The following is a 23,446-nucleotide window of genomic DNA, read 5'->3' as shown; positions in this document are numbered from 1 at the left end:
ATTTGGGGGGCGTAAATGATCGTTTATGTGGTGAGATGGCAAAAAATGCACAGCGAAAGCTGGAATGATAAAAGCCGAGTATCTTTATACATTGGAGTAGCTGCAGGCGATGTTTTTTTCTTATGTTTTGATGAGGTCTTTGTGGCATCTGCTTTGATAGTCTTCGATTTTATTACTTCACGATTTAGCCTTAAAGTTCGAGTCGGGCTTTAGCAGTAGGTTCAGTGTCCAGGTTTTCTAATACCTTGCTGAACTTCAGAAGAAAGTGATTTTTGTGTTCCAAAACTTGTTTCTTGAAACCAACAACTAGGGTACAGTTTGCTCATCAGCTCAGTTACCGGTTGCGGCAAGAGAGCAATAATCCCCAATTCCAGTTGAAAGCCTGTTCGAAACGCAATTGCGCCCGCTATGTTAGTCTACGAAGGCAACCGTGCTTTCGGCTTACAGGAGAACAGCACGATGAGATGTTTATCTAGCTGCTCAGGACTGGCCAGAAACCCGGTGAACGGAGTCTTTCGAAGACTTTGCAAACGCGAGTCATGATCGCAAATTCCAACACTCCATTCCAGAAGGGGGACCACCTCCTATTTTTTGTGCCCTTCTTACACCTAGTTGAATTTTTTTTAGCTGCCACTCAGGAATTTCAAGGAGTTGGTGGTGCTGATGTTAGGCTGGAACACCTTTTTTTTGTTTGTTGCTACGTATAAAATTCAGCGTTTATTGCCGGTCAAAACCCTATTTTCGAGTTAGTGGCCAAACGTGACACAAACACATTGCAGACATTGAAGGTCTGTGAGGATCACCCGCTGCGAAAGCGTTGAGTCACTACTCCTACGTGGCGGCGGCACTGTGAAGCATAAATTTACAATCTCTGCGTGAAGAAAGGAAGGAGCTATCGGAAATCTAAAAAAAGAATTGAAAACTGCGTGGAAAAATCCCTCAAAAAAATGTAGAGCCGCTGAGAAATCTTTAGGCAGTTTATTATTATTTTTTTGCTAATCTTTTGATTTGCCTTTTTTTTTCTGTGACGGATATCAAGCAATCAAGAAATGTGCAAATTTGTTGAAATCCTAGCCATTTTTTGTTGTTGTTGATTGGATAACCTTCCCCGCATCAGATGATCATGTGGTGACAAGCACACACATGTTTTGGTGCCAGTCTGCGCCTATGCTGAGCTCCGGTCTGGGCGGCTCTACCGTTAAATGTTTTCGGCAAAACGCTCGGAATGTTGTTCGCGAGCTCCAGCAAGCGGTTATTGTGCGGCGTTTAGTGAAGCGCTTTTGTACGGTGACGGTTCGTGTGGTTGCCTAAATATTCTCTCCCGGCAAAGCAATAAATTGGACATTGTTCCGTTTGGATGTTGTTGAGTCAGTCAGTCGGACCCTGTTTTGGATTTTGCATAAGCCATAGAATGAGCAGCATACGCTGGCAGACTCGGGGTGGTATTGGGTATGCGAACAGAACACAGATGAGAAGTCCGTCCCAGTCGCGTAAGAGATCGTTTAACGGTGATGCTCCGATTTGGTACGGTTCATTGAATGTTAAATTAGCGATGCTGGGATGGTAGCGGCTTAGTACCTTGGTTTGCTTCACTTTTCCCGGATCTTGAAGTCTTTCAGTTAACACACTTGAAAAAGGAGCTTCAATTTGTTCTCTTTTATAATACTAAATATTTCACAGATACATCCAATTACTTGGGGAATTGAAATGTAACGTTGAAAGTTCGTCGCTGTCCCTCGGCTGTGATTTGTTTCTTATCACTGAAAAACAATCTTTCAACTGCAAGGAATAGAGCCAGCGAGTGAGAGCACACACATAAAACAAGGTCCGGGCACGCCATCCCCAGCTGACGCTACCTTCCGAATGCGTTACTTTATAGTTCGGCAAAGGTTATCTCAACCCCACGGTGAATAAATACCATTCGTAAAACCAGCTTTCAGCTCGGATGATTTTGTTCCATTAGCAGGAGAGCACACACCGCCTGGCAGGCACGGCATTGCGACGCTAGAAGACACAGTCCGAGGGCACGTGTGTATGACGCAGTAAATGCACCTAGCGTTCCGCTGCTACGTTGTGTCAAACCCTCCTGTTTTTTTTCTTATCGACGGTTCGTGATGCATTCGTACGGTTGGCTTCGGTATCAAGATTTTTAGAATTTCATCCACACAGCAGCAGCACCGTACAAAGGTTCCATCGGGCACCGGCATTAGCGCATAGTTTTATTTAATTTTTTACCCCCCCGTGTTTGGAAGAGCTCACCTTGGCTCAAACTCAAAGCGTGGCCTGAGATTAGTGAGAATGTGGGTTTTAGCTTTATTTTTTTCAACAAGATTAGAGAAAAGGGAAGGAAAGTTTATTTGTTATTTCTTATCGTTAGCATTATCTTTGTGTGCGTTGGTTGGCTGGCTGCCTGTGAAGGTGGAAAAGGTTAGCCACGTACCTACTGTTTGCTTGGTAGGATAGATACGCACCAAGCAGTACAAAAGAACGCCTACATTCTTCCGCACACTGTTGGAAGGTCTTTTTTTGTAGGTGAAATTTGAATTCTGGACAAGAATTTGGCAACATCCCTTGTACCCGGCAACACACTAAAGAATGTATAATTTTGCTCGGACGGCGAAGTATGCACGTAGGAGCTATAACAACACCATTGTTTGCTATCATCATGCTCATCATACACCACATCCACCCAAGGTAATCGCATTTTCTAGAGGTCTTGCCACCGGCCACCGGCTCACTCGCCATTCGAGTTTGGGCTGCAGTGCAAGATAAACCGTCGAACTAAGCAGGAATCGGGTAGCGATTGGTTTAAAAATTTAAAACCCAAGCTAAGCAGTTCCTGAGCTAGAGTTCTAACCGCATCGATCATGATAACGTCATGTTCATGTTCTACGGCAATAACAACCCCAAACAGCTAGGATGTTGTGAAACCCGTTTCGTGGTTGGTGAGGCTTCTTTGTGCAGTAAATTCATCGTCCAATATACACATATGCCGTATGTGTATGTTGTTAAGCCATTAGCAGTTAGGGAGTCACACGTTTCCATCAGCTTGTTGAATATTTGTTCTATCGACTTGTTGCTCTTGCTGTTGCTTTTTAAAATCCCTATTCTATAAATACCAAAATCGGTTCTGTGCAGTAATACTACTCCGATGCACACAGTCCACCGACACTGTCGACAGTGCTTTGAATTTAAATTGAGTATAATGTGCTCCGGTTGAGTTGATTGTGGCGATTGTGCAAGAAATTTAAATTGGAACTGATTTGCACCTCGTCCAAACGCCGGACAAAGGAGTTGTGTATGTGTCTGCTATTTCTTCACCATCCAGATGTTTGTCTTCACTGGACACTGCTTCTGCTGCTACTATTATTTACTTTGCAGCAACAGTTACTAAAAGCAAACCCAATTAGTCGAATTTTTCAACACCCAGGGCACCACGAGCTCTCGTGTCCTCCGCTAAATAAATATGCGTTACATAAATGCGATTTTGGGGTCTCGGCTGCTAGCCCCGCTCGTTTTATGTGACGCCGCCACCATTGAAAACGCGGCGAACGAGTGCGGTGAATGGAAAATATGTCTCCGTTCTAGCTGTCAATTGTCTGCGGTTGACATTTCGAGCACGGTGAACGCGTCCTAACCGCGCGGTAACTTTATCTGGAAGAGAGTGTGCTTAAATCGAATCAGTGGCTTTTGGGGGGGAACGCATGATGGATCTCGGTCGGGGCGAGGCAGGCTAGAAATTCTGTCCCTGGGTTCCGATGTGTTGCAAAACCTTCCCAGTGCTTGTCATGTGCCTCAAGTCTCAGGGATTTACCCACCTCCCTTTGCTCCCATAAGAAGTTTGTTTTGCTATCGACCGGTGGGAAAATGATTGTAACGTCTAGCGAGCCGTCAAACACACTGGGTTCGAGAGAATGGCACGCAGGGTGTGCAGTGATCGACGATTGAGACCTCGCGGGAATGAATGAATGAAGCTCGGCAGAAGGAATGAATGAATGTGAAAATCCACGCCGCGGGATGTTTTCCTGCGGGTGGGTTGCTCCGCTTTGCAGTGTTTGATTTGATAGCAGGGCGCAAGTCCGTTGACTTGAGCAGTCAATTAAATGAAATATTTATGTTTGAACCTTGCTGCGAGAGATGGCGAGGAGGAGGGTGAAACCGGACGGCAGTTGACGTGTGAACGGCAGAGTGAGACGGTCCGTCCGTGGCGTTAGTTTTGCGGCGTTAGCTCTTTGACAAGTCGCAGGTAATTAATGGACGGCTAATGTAAGCATCAGGAGCGTATTAAGACTTGGACCATGGCAAGGGGTGATGGCTCTTGCCGTTACGATAAGCGCCGTTGCTTGATTTTATTATTCAATTGTATTTTAATTTGAGGTCGAGATACTATCCCGGTCGCAATGATTGCATTACACTTTTTAAACAATTTAAGAGTCTTCGCGGGAATGTCAAATAGAAAAATTGGAAGATGAATTTTGATTTAATGCAGCTTAATGTGACTAAAGTCGTTCGCTTAAAATGTTGATTTTGTGTCGTTGAATCACATCTAAAATACTTTCTCTTTGGATTTCTTCACACTAAAAGACGTACAGCTATCATAGCTCTTTCATTAAGTGTTTAGGCATTTCGAAGATGTTTTAATGCTTAGCTTTCCTTAATGATTTAACACTTAACTCGTTGTGTAAAATCCGATAAAACGATACCATTCCGAAATGATGACTATAAACTCAGCGAGTATGAACCGTGTCTCAACCTGATGAAGACTCCTCATCAGTTCTCATGTTGGTGTACTACCCGCTCGGAGAGAGTCTACTGCCTCGAGGCTTTTCCACCGACCGATGATCGTACGCCATCGATTCCGGGTCCCGGTGTGTGGATTTAGGGGATTTAATGACACTCGAAAATGCTATACGATATTAGAGGATGCCATTTTGGACGGCCCATAAAATTCGGCCAAGGAGAAGAATTGTAAAATGCAGTGAGAAATGTAGCGCCCTCATTCCGCTAGATTGCTCACAGACCACACACAAACGAACGACGTAAATCCAAGCCTCGGAGCACTGCTGCATCGAACCTTAGCAGCATGTGTTCTACATGTGTGCTGTACGAGATCTTGTCCTCGATCTTGGTGCGTCGGTAAAATATTTTAGTAGTGGCCATCAAAACATAATGTCAACCCTTTTTCACTGGTTCAGGTTGCTAATGACGTTCTAAAGCGCTCACCCATTCGATTAATGGCAGTCTTTTGATAGTTTCGGGTTGGGGATTTCTCACTCATTCAGTATAGTGAGCGCTTGAAGTATTTCGACATGTGTTTTATCGTTCAATGTACTATTAACAATCCCAACATACACCAGATCAGGTGTCAGTATAAACTGCAGAACGTTCCGAAGTTGAGATAACTAATTTCCAGCGATTGGAAAATTATAGGCACGCACCCACCTCTCCACGATCAAATGCGTGTTTCTTTCGTCCGGCACTTTTTGTTGCTGTTGCCGGGCAGTCCCACTTTCTTTGGTGAAATTTGGTGGAAAATTAGCTGCGCCCATTTAAAGTAGTTTCCGCACGGCGTTGTGGGTGAAATGTTTGACGATTGGATTTTTTTTTCTTCGCTCGATTGGCTGTGGCGGCATTGCTTTGCCGACGAGATCGGGTGAATAATGAAACACACTTCCTTAATCATCTTTTTTTTTCTTGGAAGGAAATACTCATCCGTTGGATGGAAAATTGGAACCGGTTTAGATTACATGAGTCAAGTGAAATAGATGCGTTCGGACTATCAAAATCAGATGTTGATAGGCGCGAGAGTTGGTAGTACTTCCCAGTTGTGCAATAAAGATATGGTGAAGCAGCTTTGAGGTGATAGTCCGATAATCTTTTTGCATCACTCACTGAGCCTTGAAATTAACACATTGGGTGGTGTCATTTTGGTGGAGGAATTTTCAGCCAACACGGATTGTTAATTAAATTCGCGATCGGTGGAAGGGAGTGTTTGCCGGCCCATCACCACCACCAACGGCCCAATCGACCAACCACCAATTTCGATCGCGATTTGTTTTCGCTAATAAATTTCGTTAAATCTAGGCGTGTTGCGCAAGCATCACCGCACACATGAAGAAGCCTAATCTGAGGGAAGCAATTTTGTTGTGGAAACACAACCTGTGTAAGCTAAGATGTTAGCTTCGTTATGTTGAGTTAATTGCGGCAGGTTTTTGGGTCCCGTAATGTGCGTAACAAAAACCCCCGTCATGTATTAACTGATCTTTTTATTTGTGCTTGTTCGATGATTTGATCGTTGAAGAAGTAGTTTCGTTATAGATAAAAGTCTTATTTAGTGGACTTTAGTGGAAAGCTATTGGAGTGGAGCAGTACAGTAATGGATGAAGATAGAGAAGCAAGCAAATTGTTAATCGTGGTAGCAATTAAGCTATTCGGGATGGGTTAAGAAAGCAAAGGAAATTGTGCGCTTGATTTAATTGCATTTGGCGAGAAAACAGGCTCGTGCAATTTGGAGATTCTTCGCACATCTTAGCTAGATGCTTTATTTATTTAGGGGCGATTGAATATGTTAATTATCCGACATTAGCTATCTTATTCGGCTTCATGTAAATAGAGAGATGTCACTGTTCACTAGAATTTTTATGGATGCTCTCTAAAACTTGGAGTTGTCTATGATAAGTCATCATGCACTCCATATTGTCTATGAATGAATATGTAACCACCAATCAATTAAAGCGCCCGTCGTATCAAACGAATTGAACATCTACTTCATGTTTAAGAACCCACAGAACCCGTTCATAAATCATGAGCATCGTCGAATGTTTAGACAACATTGTTGCCTTAGGCTGCCACTTTACCGGTTTCCGCACGGCGACGACAAATAAATAGAAAACGACAATCGAAATGCGCCGCCAGTAACATTTAATTGAAATATTAGCATTCCGGCGCGATTTCGGCTCGGACGGTGGCTGCGGCGGCAACGGTGGCATGTACGTCAATCGACCGGAAATGTTGACAGAACCACTCTCCATGCACGCCACACAGCTGTGTGGCTGTCGTTGGGGGTTTGTGTCCAAAATTGGACAAATCAACAATGCTTGGAACCGTCGGGTCGGGTCGTGGTATCCACCTCCCCGGCCGGTATGCGATGTTGTTGTTTCAAGCTCACCGTTTCTACCCTGTCTACGTTTTTCGGGGTTGAAACAACAATCTGCTAACGGGTCGACCTTCCGCAGCTACTTTGTTTGACAGGGTTTAGTTTTCAAGTTCGGTGGAATAGACGGCTTTCGGTGCGAAACCACTACACTTCGGCTAATCTCTTGAAGCAAATTCAGTGGCGAAGAAGGGATATTTCGAACTGGAAGTATTTGTTTTGTACGCTAAGTTTGATTAAATGTTGCTGCCGCTTCTGAGGTTGAGAGCTTAGCGAGTGTTTTCTTTAAACGATCGTAGGCGTTTGCGGACTTCTCACGGCGTTAATGGCTTTCCAGCATCAAAGAGCTTAAGTAGGAATAATTTACTTATCCAGCTTATGAAGCTTCTTAACCTTTTCATAAGCACCTTTACTGCTGTGAAAAATGAAACTCAAATTCTTAACCTCATGGATGTTTTAAACATAAAGTAAATGCTTCATTTAATAGTCCGATAATCGGATCGAATCTGCTAACTATACAACTTCAAGCTTTTTGGCACCGTGAAAGTATTGGCAGACAATAAAAACCACCCAAAAAAATGGTCGGCAACAGCATCCCGCTTCCAAAAGACCTTAACTGGCCGTTGTCACATTCGAATGGTAACGGGCAACGGTTGTCGTGTAACATGCGTTTCATGTTTGGCGTGTGTTATCTCAATCAATCTGTGTCTCGGTCGAAAGCATGTCGTGGCTTGGCTGCGAACGATCTCGTGCAGCACTGTGATAATACGCCACGGTGTCGCAGCAGCAGTAGCAGCAGCTAAAGCAACTGGTAATGGGATTTCTCGTGCGTGACATCCTTGCCCGTGTTCAGTATCGCGACAAAAATCTAAGGACGAAACATAAGCTACCAAACAGACAGGTGATAGCTTCCGCTGGCATGGGTTAACATTTCCCGATTGAGTTACGCGCTTTTTTGTTTAAGCGTAAGGAAGGTTTCGTCCAAAGTCTTCGAGCTGGTGAGTTGTTTGCGAACCACTCGATTGAAAGCCAACAGAGACCGGGTGTTCACTCTACAGTGGTGAAAGCTATAAGATATGTTTTGACATCACGCACCAGGGGACGATATTTTATTTTTACCCTGCCCCCTTTAAGACGACAAATTGACGGACGGAGATTTGTGTTTCGGTTCGGAGCAGTTCGGTTTGAAGCTTTGCCAAACATGCTTGGAGGCGGTTTTCGGGCGATCGAGCTTGTTGTTGTCGACGAGTGCTAATCGTTTAAATAAATTTGAATCATAAATTCAAGATCTCTCAGCTACACGTACAAATGCTGTTTGCGTAGCCCTTGACCAGTAGCCGACAGCGTCCAGACGGAAAGGCTCTTGAAGTTAAAAATAATCTGTCGAGTTCTGTTTAACATCACATTTTGGCATATTTCTTACTGTGAAAAGATTGTAATTTAATCATGGTGAGGTGACCTATAATACATCTAGAAGAAGCATATCACTCATCCTTAAAAAAACCCTCAATATACAACAATATCAACTTCATTTCCACAAAACCATCCTTCAAAAATGTTGCGAAATGTCTTCTCGCTTGTCTGCCGTTGTCCTTCCAGATGAAAACCATTTTTAACCTTTGCACCTTTTTGTTGCGAGGTACTTCTTTTGTTGCGAGGTCCCCGGTACTGGCATTGTTTTGCATTCATGTGTTTGCAAATTTCGTCGTATATTTCATTTTTATTGCAAATTACACCGGGACATCATCTCGTGCTCAGCGACGTGTCGGAATACGGTGGTTTGGTGTTGTCGGCGCAATGTCTGACTGCGAGGAAACAGCGTTGTACTCCTGTACAGTCTGATAAACAAACATCCTGTCTGAAGTGTATGAGAAATGGCCGCGAACAAATTGTTTCCAGTTTTGGGGTGTGGATTATTATTTGCCTTGTGGTTAATGTGGTGGGAGTCCTGTTTGGCAGCATCTGATAGTTAGTCATTGTGTATGTTGATTAATTTATCGCAGCTTGGGTTTGCGAACAACAAGTGAGAAGATTTTGTTCTCCGAAACTGTCTGGTCCTCATGACGTTTAAGGATATTCTTGGACTCAGTAGAATCCATTTAACTTGATCGTACACTTTATTTACTCCGACTCATCGAACTTAACGACCGCAAACAATGTGTGCGTGTGCTAGAAAAGGAATCCATCAAACAGCGAACGACGTTTTGAGTACTTTGTACAGTCCGCGGCCCATTTGTGGTTTCGTGTCTAGTCATATGTGAAGTTTACAGACATCGCTGTCCGCACAACGATCGCTCACCAAACTCCACGGAACGTGGTCCATCGTTAGCGTAGCGCATTTTATTCTATCACTCATCGCACTGACCATTGCGATGACTTATGAACTTCGAGACTTCCAAACCGAATCCGGGGGGAAAGTCTATTTCTGGACGTCGGCGTAAAGCCGGGTGCCGTTACGCGCTGTTCCTCGAAAGTGCAACGCTTCCATCACCTTCATCATTGCAACAGTGGTGCTCGATGGAGGGACGAACGAAAGAAACCGATCCACCACAACCGGGGGCTAAGCTAATCGCTATTCGAACCGGAAAGCGCACACACCGAAGACGTGATGGCGTGAGGTTTGCGTGTTCGCGTATTCGTTAACTTCATTGCGCAATGTGGTTTGGTGGGGCCGACAGGCAGAGGAGCCGGTGAAGACACTCCCGGGCGGGGCTTAGAAAGGGACAGCCGGCCGGGTTGTCACAGAACTATCGACCAGCGGTGCGTTTGGTCAAGCGTTTCCAAGCAGCTGTTTCAACAACTCATACGCTCGCGTGCGTTTTGTTTCACTTCGGGCTGGCCACAGTGTCGTAATATGTGTGGGTCATGGCAAGGGTGGGAAGATGTCCCGGTGCAGGTAGCGATAGTTAAACTGCCGGCTGTCGCAATCGGGTGGAAAGGCACAATAAATTAGACTAAATTCTAGGGAATCCCTCAAGTGTCATAAATGATGTGCTTGCGTTGACTTACGACTTGCTTGTACCGTGGTGCATCCGAGGACTCCGAGGAGAAATCTGTCCACAACTCATTGTCATCCAAGCAGCGGTCTTCAGCTAGAACGCGGTGTCGTCTCTACCGAGGGAGAGTTGTTGGGGTGAAGCGATGTTTGGAAAGCATCACCATTTAATCTTCGTTTGTTCGGCCAGTCAGTGAAGCGTTTGCATGCCTGAGCCTGTCGTCACATTCTTTTTTTCTATTTAAACTTTCGCTTGATTTATTGTGGATAAGTTTAATCTTGAGGAATGTACGAGATGGGTTGAAATTATAAATCTCTGTTTATTTGAAGTATGTCAGATTCGAGGGAAGTGAGAATGGTGGTCAACATTTTGGATTTAATAGAGATGGAATAGCCCAAGTCATCTTGGGACTACAATCAAGAATATTTAACGAGATAATGTGATCAAATTTTGTAATAGCTCTTTCATACGTGCTCTTGTAAGTAGTTTCCAAATCGTTTTACCACAGCAAACAACAACCTGTTGGGACTTTCAATGCATAACGAGGAATGATGTTTGGCCAATCAATTTATCTTGATTAGTGTCTCTCGCAATGGATAAGCTCGCTTGAAATCCGAAAATCGTAGCTCAGATCGGATCAGAGCTGAGAATGGTTGTAAGAAGCAAGCTCTCTAACGCTGTTCCGCTGTCGGCCCCGGTGACCTTGCACGATGTTTTCCATTAGCTCTTAGCTGAAGAAGCCGTCCTGGGGCAATATGGCTGAAGGCCACCACTTGCTTAAACGTAATGGCGATTTTGTGTAATCTGGAAAGGTTTTGCATGCAGTTTGTGTTGGGGTATAGAATGCCCCGAGCACTTTCAACACGTTGTGCAGGTTTAGAGGAAATCTTGGGAAATGCTCCAGGGTTTTCATGGTGTGCAGTGGTTACGTTGGAGCAACGCTTTACTACGTTGAGAGATAGAGAAATTGAAACGAACTACTTCAATCAGAATTTGATTTCAACATGGAGTAATTGTTAAAGTTTCAGAGACTCTGCTTCCAAAAAACTTGCTTTTCCTCTGGAACAGACACAAGATAAAGGAAACTCTTGGCGAAAACACACACACACAATAAACAGTACAAGGAATGTACCAGAGTGCCTTTCTGTCCACATCCCATTTATCCGTACTGTCTTCAGCACAGATTCCACCACTGGTACCACGTGGTACGTCCGTACATTGCCAAGATCTGTGGTAGTGATTTGACGTCCACTTGCGTTCGGTGTGCTGGCCGTTAAGCAAAAAAGGCAGAACGGTACAGCCAGCGAGAGCCATTTTAAATTGTTCAACATGCAGCCGGTGACTTTCGGCGATGCGATAGTATCTTTGAGGCAAGTGTACCGGTTTCGTTCGCTGCCAGGTACACCTATTTCTTGTTGCCCTGCTCGACAAGACCTTTCTCTCGCACGGCTTGCTAGCCGTTTGGAATGGTTGCAAAAATGATAAGGCCCTTCACGGCGAATCGAAAAAAGTAAACAGCTGTGTGTTGCTGCTGCAGGCTGCAAGTGAACAGTGGTCAGTTATTTCAGGTCCTTTCAATGCGTCCCGGTTGCTACACAGGTACACCGGTTGTGCTGGCAGCTACAGGTTTCTGCAGTGCGAACGAAAAAGCCCGTTGATGTCGGGGGAACACTGACGACCGTGTCCTCTAGGTTTTGAGTTTAATTTGTACTCATGTCTGCATTTTTGTGCCCACCGGGAGTGGTTGGTGATGTTTGGTTGTGGTAGCAGGAATGATAGACTTCCGACGTGTGTCCGGTAGACAGTGACCTGAGTGCTGCAACTGTACTTGAAACTGCTCCAAGGCTCATGAGAAGTGTTCGTTTATGCAAATATTTTTAAAGAATAGAGATTTTAGTCTCCAGCATATAGAATTTCATATCTGGATATCTCAACGCCTCATCCAGAAAAGCTTGAACTGTTAAAAATATTCCTGCAACCAAATATCGAGACTGTGGCATCAAACGCCAAAAATCAATCACGACCACATTCTTCGTCACCTCCAGCGGCTGTCAGATAAATCGACCGAACACACACACGTTTTTAATTACCAAACGCTGCGAGTGCGAGGGCCCCGCGTGAGCTCTTCTAATAAATTGTTTGCCTCAAATCAGCGCACGCAGTAAAATGTGCGAAGCAGCTACCATTATTTAGCTTTTGGCAACAAAAAAGAGTCCACCAAAGCAAAATAAAAACAAACAGAGCACTGTTTGGTTGGCATGGTGCACGATATTTCCTAATGTTTCAGCTTAGAAGGATCGGTCTTCTTTTCTCGGCTTTCGTACGGGGTAATGCCGTAAACGATTAATCTTCCCAAGCGCTACATAGAGGATGGCGCCAACGGGCGGATGAGTCACTGGAAGATGCTTTCATGGACATCCTTTCTTACGGCCCCGGCCGGCTATAATTTGGATGAATAGATGGACGGATTAGTGACTGGTATGGGTTAAAGGAAATGGTCGTCGTCCCTCCTCCCATTAAACGCCCATTATGATAACCCTCAAAAAACAACATCGGATGAGTTCGATTCTCATCTACGGTGTCCGGTTAGGAGGAACCCTATGCTATGGTCGCTCGCTCGGTCACTGTGTTCGGCATGCGTTCCGGAAGGCAAACTTGGAAGATGTTTGCGTGCTGTGCCCTAATGTGGAAGGATTTAATTAATTTCTTTCTCCACCGACGTTCTCCACTCAACATGTCGCCCCAAGAGCCGTGTGTGAGATGCCGTGACACATAAATAGAAACCGGTGCTCCAGGCCGATCCGATCGTGACGAACCGGGAGGAACATATTTAGCAAACGGAACAAACATCACGAACAGTGTTAGTCACGAGATATTTTGGTTGTACACCAAGCCAGCGCAGTGTCAGCCAACTGCAAACCGTGTGACGTAAATTGCAACCAATTGGTGCATTGAGTGGAGCATAATACTTTATTTATTTTGAGACGCACCGTACTTACATCATTATTAGCGTTGGCAGAAAGCGTAATGGAGTCTTCTACGTGGCGATGAATCCCTGAGGTGGAGGATAAATATTGCTCCTATTAGACTCGTCATCACAAGATGGCTGGGAAAACTCTTTGGCCTATGGTTTAAAGTTGTCCGTCAGAATGTTCGCATGTTAAAATCACCCGTTTGTGGGGTATCAGAATGTAAAGCAGAAACTGTTGGTGCCAGACGAAACTTGCTGGTCCACCCCGACCGGTGACAATCGTGTTGATGGGAAATGGATACTGTATGGTAATCTTTCATCCAGTGATAATGAATATTAATGTCGTTCCGTTGTTATTTATGGTGATTATCGCTGTGATGTGTTCGTGTTGTTGTGGTTGGCATCGAATTTCTGCCGGACACACAGCAGCTGTCCCTAAGGAGTGCTTAAATAATTAAAGCATGGCCAATATTGAAAGCAACATAATTCGTTCGATGTTCGTTTGCAGGAGGTTGGTGATTGGTCCGTAGTGGATGTAGTGGAAGCGATCGCGCCACTTCCACTGCTTATGGTTATGAATTTGTAATAAAAAAGCTTAAAGTTATTAAATATTATTTATTATCCAAATGAGTTGCTGCTGTACGGCCGCTTTCACCGTGATAAACGAAACTCTGAGAACAGCACCCACCTCAGTGGTCGCGTCGCAATCAACCTGCCATCTGCAAAACTGAATGGAGGTACCATTATTGCGATGAGAATCAGGTTTTTCCGAATCTTGGGCGAGACAAATGCAAAGAAAATGTAAACCATCGGTCGATCTTTTGCAACCTCGCGCAGTATTCGCGCTGGGAAAGTGAGTGGTTGCGTCCGTTTTATGCCATGTTTCACTAACCCTCGGGTAACGGGGGTGATGGTGCCATGTCGGGGTGATGGTGCCGGGATAATGTTGCACGGAGGTATACGGAGGCTGAAAATAGCACACACACACGTCCCAATCGTTCGAAGCAGCATAGACTAGGTCGGCGACAACAGCGCGTTCTAAATGCGGGACAATTTTTCACACATCCTCCGAGATGTGCGGTACGATCTGGGAAGTCACACCGCTGGTGACCGAGTGTTGGGATCGAGCAGGAACGAGGTGAAAGTCTGGAAGTGAAAAGTCTGTTATTGGGATTTTTTTTGCGGAAAAAGGCCATTGGAACTGAGTTATCGGTACGAGCAAGAGTTCAACCCGTCACAACCTGATATCGTTCTTCGTGTGGTTCGATGAATCAAATCGTGCATGTAGGAGATGAAGTTCTTCCTCGTGCCATTGTCACCTTCGTATATGTAGGACGGGAAGTAAGTGTTATTGGCTAACCTCGAAAGGCCCTCGTATTGTAGACCGATGTCGTGTTCGATGAAGCAACGTTGGTTTGACTACTTACCATCAAAATCATGACAACGGCGATGATGGTGATGCTAGTACCGTTGGCATTTGCCGGCAGACGCAGCAGAAGTGAGGATGAGATCATATCAGAAAATAAGCCGGCATGAGTAAGAGGTTTTTTGCCCTTTCGTCCGAAACCGTCGGCGAACATTTTGAGCCGGGCCTAGCCGGGCGAATCCAATCCGATCACGCGTCGTGCTCTAGTTGTGCTTTGATACGGTTTGATCGGCCGTCTGTGATAATATCGTACCAGCCGAAATTGGTTGTCCCGATATCGGTCAGCCGAGCGAAGGAGAGTAATGTGTTTTTTTTTCGTCAAGGAAATTAAGTATGGAAGAGTAAGTGGCGTTTTGTCCTAATTATTCTGCTCGTTACTATGCACTATGTTGGCAAGAAAATGGTCGGCTGAAAGTGTTACTGGTTGTAGTAATAAAAGAAGATTAGGCATTGCTCCATTTCATTAGTAGTAATAAAGATTATATCAACATTAGTTTGCGAGGTTTAACTGTTCAAAACTGTAAAAATCCGCGTAGTCTTCAATGCTTCGTACAATTCATGCAACTATCGGAACAACCCGTCATCTGGAACCTTTTTCGTCTCAGCTCAGAGGAAGCATCCGTCTGTCAACGATCCGTCTTTCTTCCCACAGCTCACAATCCAGCCAACCGCTTTGATGCTTCTCGTAAAGAGGAGCTACCTATCACCATTAAATTAAATGCCAGTGGATATCGACTCCCTTCTCCGCCTAAAAATCAATTAATTTGCCAAATGGTGAGTGGTGGACTAGCCGCGCAGTATACGAGATAATTAACACCAACCGTACCAACTGTTGACACTTTCGACGGATACAGACAGATCGGTTCGGTTGGGTTGGCGTGGCGTAAAACTTATCCTCGCCATTTCATTGCCCTTTTTCGGAGCGGTGTTTGGCAATTAACTGGCCGGTAAAACATTCTCACCGTGGATTCGCGCGTGGAAGCTTGGACGACCTTTGGACGGTCGACAAAGAGTTCTTGGAATCTGCTACTGACTTGAGACCCCTTCGAAAGGAAAGGTGGTACAACAAAAGTTACCGTTGGGTCTAGTTCGGTGCGCGGTGAAAGAGTGAAAGTCTCCGTGACAGTGTGTCACCATCACCAATGTCAGGATAAAACGAGGGCTAATTAGACTGCCGCATGCAGTGCAGTAGTTCCACGGTCTTCCAACCATCGCCCAGAATGACGTCTTCGTTAGTGTGCCGGCGTGGATATCGGTGGTGAAACTGGTCCCGCCGATAAGCGTGTGCAGTGTTTTATTTATGTGCCGGACGGTTCAATGAGTTGGAGCGTGGATCAAAGGTGCTGGGGCTGGGAAGAACATCGGTGGTAACGGTGGTACAGGAAACAATCATCCCACCATCATGGGAGCACACGGTTCGAAGGAGAAGCTGAGCCGGTCGGCTTCGGAACGCTACGTTCACACGCAGGTCATCGAGCGGGAACGGTTCGGCAGTTTCGGCAAACGTAGCCGTGGAGGTAAGTTGAGTACGAAAGGGACGGGAGGGGTGCAAACACACAGAAGAACTGAGGTCGGATGCAACATCATAAAATGGGCGCAGTTGCTTTGCAAATCAATTTTATTACATCAGTGCGAAGTTTGTGGCGAGCGGACGATCTGCGCTGGATCTCCGCGAACAAGGAACCGGCAAGGGGAAATGAAATCTTGGTGGAAAATTTGCATACAAAACAATTGGCCGGAAAGCAGCTGATAAATTTAACCCCTTTGTTTTGCGTTGGAAGTGCATGGCCAAGTCATGCCCGCCCGGTCGCGCCTCGGGTTAGGTTCATGGTTTGTTTGGAGCGAAGATTTGTGGCCAGCCTCGTCTGGTGGATTTATTTTGACTAACAATGTATGCTGAAGCCGACTATTCAACCGCGGACCTCAATTTTCTCTATGGTGACCAATGTGTGGTTCAACAATGGCGATTTCATTGGGGAGAGATCCTCCATAATTTATGCTTACTGCATAAAATGTTTCGAATAATTCCTGCAAATTTCAGAGAGATCGGACAACTATTAGAGCATTGAGAGGAGTACAAATCTGGATGTGTGGAATATCTATTTAACTGGAACTGACTTAGAGAAGGGTCTGTAACCACTGTGCTACTCAAAAAAGCCCTAATTAATTAAACACCTCTTAAGTTTTCCTCAACTATTCAGGAGTTGATGTCCGCAACCGTCCACATTTTTCCTCAATGCTGCAATGCCTATGCCAAATTCCTCGGTGCCAAGTCCGTCGAACTGTAGCAAAAATTGGAAGGCGATATAAAAAAAAACAGGACACAGCTCTTAATTTTTGCAAGTTGAAAAATCACTTTCTACAACTGGTTGATCTGGTCTGAGACCGTTTTCATGTCCGGAGGGTATGTTTAACCCGCAAAAAAAAGTCAGAGCCCTCAGATGGATGAATATCGTGTACGGTGTACTTTCCTCAATATACCGTCGTTCGTGACATGTTCGCTCAAGGAAAGCGATGGGAATGTGATATTTGTCTGTCGGCTGGTTTTTTTTTGTTTCTTCCTTCTGCTCAGACAGACGGTACCGCACACAGATGCGTAAAGCGGCGAATGCCAAGTTGCCACCGAGATGATGACGATGGTAGAGGAGAGCTACAAGTACAAGTGCAAAATTCCAATCATCGATCAGAGCCGCCTCATTGACGAGCCTTCGCCGGTTAGATTGAAGTTTGGGTTTGGGGTTTTGCGACTGCATCGGAGCAAAAAAAGGGCTTTTTTATGCAAGTTTCTCCCGCATTCATCGGTGGTGAATGGTGTGGCGTGTCTGGTGTGTGGTCGACACTCGTCATATCTGCTCCAGATGCATACGAATTAAAATTCATTTTCACGCCATTTGTGCTGAAAAGAGATAGCGGGCGAACAGCAACACTTTGTATGCTGCTGCGCCACCGCCGAACGACGGTGTGTGGGATGGTGCACAAAAATCAAAGCTGTGAAAATGCAAAACTAAACATATCATTCATGCGCGGACCTCGGTTTACATGGCGGAGTCTTAAGAAAACGAAAAAAAAAACGGGGAAAAACGCCAACACACCAATTCACGTGAGGATGGAAGCAAACACACGCACAAAAATCACCCAGTACATACTCACAGACATCATTGTTAAGCCTGTGTAGTAAGGCCAACGTGAACGGAAAAGGTAAAATCAAAGACGTACAATTGGAGATGTTTTTTTATTCGCGAAAAGCGAGAGCATTCCGCCACCCCGCGTATGCTTTAATAAACGTCAATTATGCAAATTTATTTCCAGCCAATTTGTGCGCCGCTGGGCATCATCATCAGCAGGTGAGTGATGGTGATGGAAAGGAGGAAAAAAGGCCATTCTAACGACACGGTAGCATCAGACTGGGTCTGACTCTCACCTTCACGCCAACAATCCCTTCGTTGACTTTGGACTACTTTTGTAGTCTCGAGGCCCACAACCGGCCACGGTTGTGGTTTTGTGCCAATTGAGATTGCGCTCTTGTTAGTTTAATTAAGCCGGGAAGGAAAGCAAGTTTACCCTGTGTACACCCCATGTCGCTTCTCCCGGTTTCGCCAAAAAAGGGTTAGCGCTTCAAAGTTCATAATCGAGGGTTTGCGAAGGTGTGCAATCTAACGAAGAGCAGGTGACGAGAATTAGGGATTTTTTATCTCTGTGCTCTGTGAACAACTTTTGTTGAAGTGGCGCGTGTGAATGTGGACTTTTTTGTGGAGGTGTTGACAATAGCGGATGATTTTGTTTATTGGTTTTGAGCCGTCACTTATTTACCTGTACTATTAAAGGCTGTATAGTAAGAATCCATTGTGAATTGCTTATTAAAGTGGAATCCCGATATGACAAAGATTCAGTTTATTCTAGTCTTTCAAGTGGCGCTCCACTCAGTCCGGCGCACGAGGGACCAGCGGCACAAGTCTTCACACGGCAGAATCGGGGTTCAAATCCAATCCAAACCGCCATGCCATAATCAGGACTGATTATGTGGCCGTGTGCAAAATCAAGTCTCTCTCTCTCTTTCTTCTTGGCCTAACGGCCTCTTAAAGGTAATGCTTGCGATTTCTGGCTTACTAGACTTAGACTAGACCATGTAGTTGGATAGTCAAGTCAGCCCACACCACAGGGGAACGGTCCGTTTGGGATTTGAACCCCGGTAATGCATCTACCACCGAACCGCGGCTTCAAGTCAAGGAAATCCAAAAATGGCAAACCAAGATCCAAGACCTCTTGAGGTTATAGACCCAAAGAACAAGAGAAGTCTTCCAAGTTGTTTGGATACGCCTAGATCTCATAAGTTAATTAAATGTTTCTCAAACTCTTTATGGATATCGCTCAAGTGCAATGAGCCACTTGAAGCCTTTTGCCGATCAATGTCAATAATTCACAAAGCTCTTGAACACAAATCCTTCAACCAGCCGAAACCACATGTTTTGCTGAGCACTAAATCAAACCCTGGCGGCTACCACATTGATAGCAGTAAATTGGAACTTGTCCTTCTACACATTTCTGTAGCAGCCACCACAATATCGCGGAATCCATGTCATTGCCACCCGCGCGCTATCGCAAACATACCAGACCAAAAGTACATTTCCATATCCCTGAGCGCCGGTCTGCGCCAACAGCAAGTTACAGGAGAGCAGCGTCGATACACATGCACCCGCCAGAGTCGCCGTGGACGCGCTGGAACTTCCCCCCTTTTTGGAGCATTTGGTGCTCGGCGTCGTATTGATTAGCAATTAAAGTGAAACCCAGAAGAGGTGCCAGCTTGCCATTGGGAAGTAGGGAAGATGCCGGTGGCCGTAGGCTATAATTATGTGATGTCGGTCGGGGAGCGGTTTGAGCTTGCCTTTTGACGAACTCGGGACTCGAAACACCTTTCCAAGCGTCTTTAATTACCGGTTTCGATCGCTGAACACACGAGGTGCTTTGGGTGGTAAAGCTGGGCGTGTTTATTGAGACCAATGAGCAAACCAGCTGGTGGGAACAGTAGTAGTAGAAATACGAGAGATGTGCAAATTAGAGCTTTCTAGCAGATGATGTAGCTCGAAAAACGACTTCCAGCAGACGGACGCTCCAGACATGTCCAGTGAGCAAAATTTCGACCGTAAAGCCTAACGCAGTGCGAAGAACGTTTGCAAACAACCGAGCCATTTAATAACACTCCATTCAGGGAAAACTGGAGTAATGAAAGCGGATAAATATGTGCATGTTTTGCTGATAAACCCCATCTAATCGAGGCCCATTTACCTTGAGCGAATTCCGAACCAAACAGCCAAAAGTAACCCACGACAACATTATCATTCAATTGACCCTTTTTTTGTCCACCGGCGGACCGAATGCCTCTTGCGGGAAATCAAGGCCAGTGAATAAATGTCGCCAAATCTATAATTAGAAGCGTTGAAGTGCGCTCCAGCTGTGAAAAATGTTGGCCTAACGCTCACTTCCATTCACGAAAGTGTGAAATAAGCTAATTGTTACGCTTAATGCTTCAGCGGCTTGCTTTCGAGTTTCACATCTGGACTCCGGCCAGTTCGGTTGGGGGCTTTGGGTCGTAGCGGAACGCTATTAGAATAATCTTAAAACCCACCCGGTCTCGTTTGGGGTGCCAAGGTGACGATTTCCGGCAACAATGGCCGCGATGGGAATACGAAGCCTCCGAGGGTGGTAACTGCCATGTTGACCCCTTATGTCGTAGTGAAAAGTGGAATAAAATTGAATTGCATTAGTTCATTAAAGTGCTGTTTTCGATTCAATTGTGGTTCGGTGCGTTACACTCGCATCCTGTGTGTGTGTGTGTTTTCTTTTTCATTTGATTGTACGTGGAACAATCGAGAAACTGCAACCTAAACACCCGCGGACCTCCTTATAGGGTCGCGCCGGTTTAGCTCTCATCCCACACACAGCGGAGGGAATTTTCTAATGACTAGTGTGTTGGGGTGTCGGGTCAAATCTGCGCCGTACGGTTCGCGATTCGGTTCGGTAAGTCCGTCGTCTCCAGCGCTTAGCTTGACCGGGTGGTGTGTCTTGGGGCAGAACCGATAGCATCGCCACCGGCTCAAAAGTAATAAGCTCGTTATTTATTGCGCCCTGTGCGCTAGAGCTAGGGTCCAACAATCTCATTTCCGTAGTTCTCCCGGCGTAGCAGTGGAACTGGTCGCCGAATGCGTCGGTGTTGCACTAAGATGGTGTAGCTGCCAAGTTGTGCTGGGATTATTCGGCTGGTCCAATCGCTATGGGGGGAGTTGGCAGCAAAAAGTTAATAGTATCCGGGCAAGTATCGTCGCAGTAAGGGAATCTTAATGCCTAGAATTTGCTTTGGAAAAAGACACAAGAGCTGGTGCTGGTACCAACGCAACCTAACGAACGCGTACGGTGTTTGGGTGTAAATTGTAGATCAAATATTGTGCCTTGCGCATGGTGTGTACGCACGGGGGGGCTGACATGCTACCGCCATCGTGTGATCTTGAATGCTTGACATAACCTCAAAACGGATCCGCGCCAACTCGCCCGCGCTTACACTTGGTGCGCTTGAGTGCCAGAGCCATTTTGGCGTACGTCGTACGCTAGAAGCGCAGCAAGCATTACCCAAACCCTTTACAGATTGTCCTCTTCTTTTGATGCGAGGTAAGGGCTACTGGCGAATTAGGTTAGGGTCAGGAATAATTGTTCGGTCAGTTACGAAGCAGCGGGGGGGAAACAGAGCCAGAGTATCGCATGACCAGATGTAAGATAGTGTCTTCTTGAGGACAACGATGCGTGCAGAGGAGCAAGTTTCCCAGGCCTTAGAATACTGGCTCGAATCAGTTGCGAGAGACACCAATAAATAATTGCAAATATCTAATCTGACAGTACAATGGACAGCAAAAGTTGTTGCTGGTATTATTCCCCCGGTGAGATTGCCCTGGAGCACGATTATGTTAATGCTGATCTTCGGGTGGTGCACTCCCCTGTGTTACCTACGGTCCTGGGTAATGGGGGAAAATAATATCTCTATATTTATACGCAAAGGGTCGAGAACTGCGACTTGGGTGATCATATCGGAAACGAATGGGGTCTCTGGTTTAAATATCTAGCTGCTCATTCATCTTTCTTTCAATTGTTCTTGGCGTGAGGTGGGAACACCCTGTGGAAGGCTTAACTTCCTAACGCTGGCAGTAATTAATAGTAAAACAAATATACCGAACCACATTTCATACACCTAATGCTCATGTCCTCTCTCTCTCTCTCTCTCTCTTTTCGCCTGTCTCCAACAGGACCAGCCAAAAAGCGTGATGTGCGCACAATTAATTCTTCATCCAGCGACCTGGGACCGCCGTCCAAGACGAATGGCGCACAGCCAGCGCGCAATAGCGCAGCCCGGGCAGCCGCCGCTTTGCGTAAGTAATATACCAGATTCTTTGCGACAGCTTTCCCGTGACGGTCAACACCCTGACCCCCCTTCCCACCACCTCCGAGCGGACGAGTTGGTCACCTAGATTATTGTCAGTTTCCATTAGCCGAGATGGTTAGCGATGGCTAGATAGAGTCGCAGGAAAGCCATCTTCGGGACCATCTCGGCATCGTCAGAAAATCCCATTTCCTGCCGCAGAGTATCATCAGGGTAGTTGCTGTTTTCGTTTTTTTTTTCCTTAAATTACGCTCATCCATTCAATCGTCGGGAGATGTTGTGACCGAAGACGAGGACAGAGGGATCCGGTTAAAAAGCAAATTTGCATCCACTCTCTTCGACGGTCCAGGAGGAATTCAAATGGCACCCGATGGGAGGTATGGTGCGGCAGAGTGGCACATTGCTGCTCGACCTACAGCCAACCGAAGGCCAACTGGTTTTGCTGGTCCAGCGAAGATGGCGGACCTGGGCAGGGTGGGGGAAAATGTGCAATAATAATAGTACCACCCGCTGTAGGAACCGTACTCGAGCTGGCACGCTGTGCCGTTCTGGTAGAATCGCGCGGACAATCTCGTACCGATGGGTGAAGGAGGTTAAACTCAGGGCGAATTACTTTATGCTTTCCTGTTTATCTTTTTTCTCTCCCTTTCGTCCATTCAATGCACGACTAAAGCAGGAGGCTGATATTGTTGGCCCCTTTTTGTTGCTGTGTCCACTGGCGGCGTCTGGAGCTTGCTGGATGGTTGGTGCGGCCCATTCCGTTAGCACAGGTCGGTCAGTTGGTCGTTAGCTTAGGTGCACGTATTTCACGCACCACAAGCGCTCTACCGTACTGTTCGCTGGCGAACATTCCGAGTTCCGAGTGTTCCCGAATCGGCCGGGCTTGGCGCTTCCGTAATACGCGGGAGTTGTGCGGGAACAAAGTGGAGCACTGGCTTGTCATAATGCATCCACCGGGCGAGGGCGATGTACGTTTTGGCCACAATAGGAAAACATGATGCCCGTAAGGCGGATAGATTTCTTTTATGCTGGCCAGAGAGAATGCAGCTCACGGAGCAAGTGAACAGTTCCACCGATATGATGACTTAGAGCTGGAAGAAACCAACGGGCGGTGTATGGTTGGTGTTTCCAGCTACGAGGTGAAGGTGAAATATACGGTAGAACATCTTTTTCTCCCCTTTTTTCCATCCGCAACAACATGGAACGATCATCATGCAATCATGGTGATGGGGGCAGCAGAGGCAGAAGAATGCACAATGCAAGAATTGCATCGGATTGCGTCGCAAATCGCAAGAGGAAATCGCTCCGGCTTGCATAACTATTTCTTCTCCGTGTCTTGGCATATTGTTTGGCTGGCCCGTCTGTTTCCGCTTTGCCTAGTAGGAGCAGGGGAATGGTCGGGAAAGAATGGCAAGACTCGATGCAAGTTGGAATGAAAAATGCATTTGCAATTGGTGCTGGTGAGTGATGCACTTTT

At 45.9% G+C, this 23,446-nt stretch overlaps 1 protein-coding gene across 23 annotated transcripts in view; it reads left to right on the top strand.

Annotated features, from left to right (window-relative positions):
* Positions 1 to 23,446, top strand: part of LOC118512516 — a 123,147-nt gene that overhangs the window by 58,773 nt on the left and 40,928 nt on the right. For 22 of the 23 annotated variants that reach the window (XM_036057034.1, XM_036057052.1, XM_036057037.1 and 19 more), the window contains one exon: positions 21,836 to 21,958. The exons of the other annotated variant lie outside the window; for it this stretch is intronic. In XM_036057034.1, the coding sequence (XP_035912927.1) occupies positions 21,836 to 21,958 (123 nt within the window). The remainder of the gene's footprint in view (positions 1 to 21,835; positions 21,959 to 23,446) is intronic. 23 annotated transcript variants of the gene reach the window in all.

This window comes from Anopheles stephensi, chromosome 3, assembly GCF_013141755.1.
Source record: "Anopheles stephensi strain Indian chromosome 3, UCI_ANSTEP_V1.0, whole genome shotgun sequence".
Lineage (NCBI taxonomy): Eukaryota > Metazoa > Arthropoda > Insecta > Diptera > Culicidae > Anopheles > Anopheles stephensi.
Note: the sequence above shows the minus strand (reverse complement) of the source record. Positions and strands in the feature narration are given on the sequence as shown.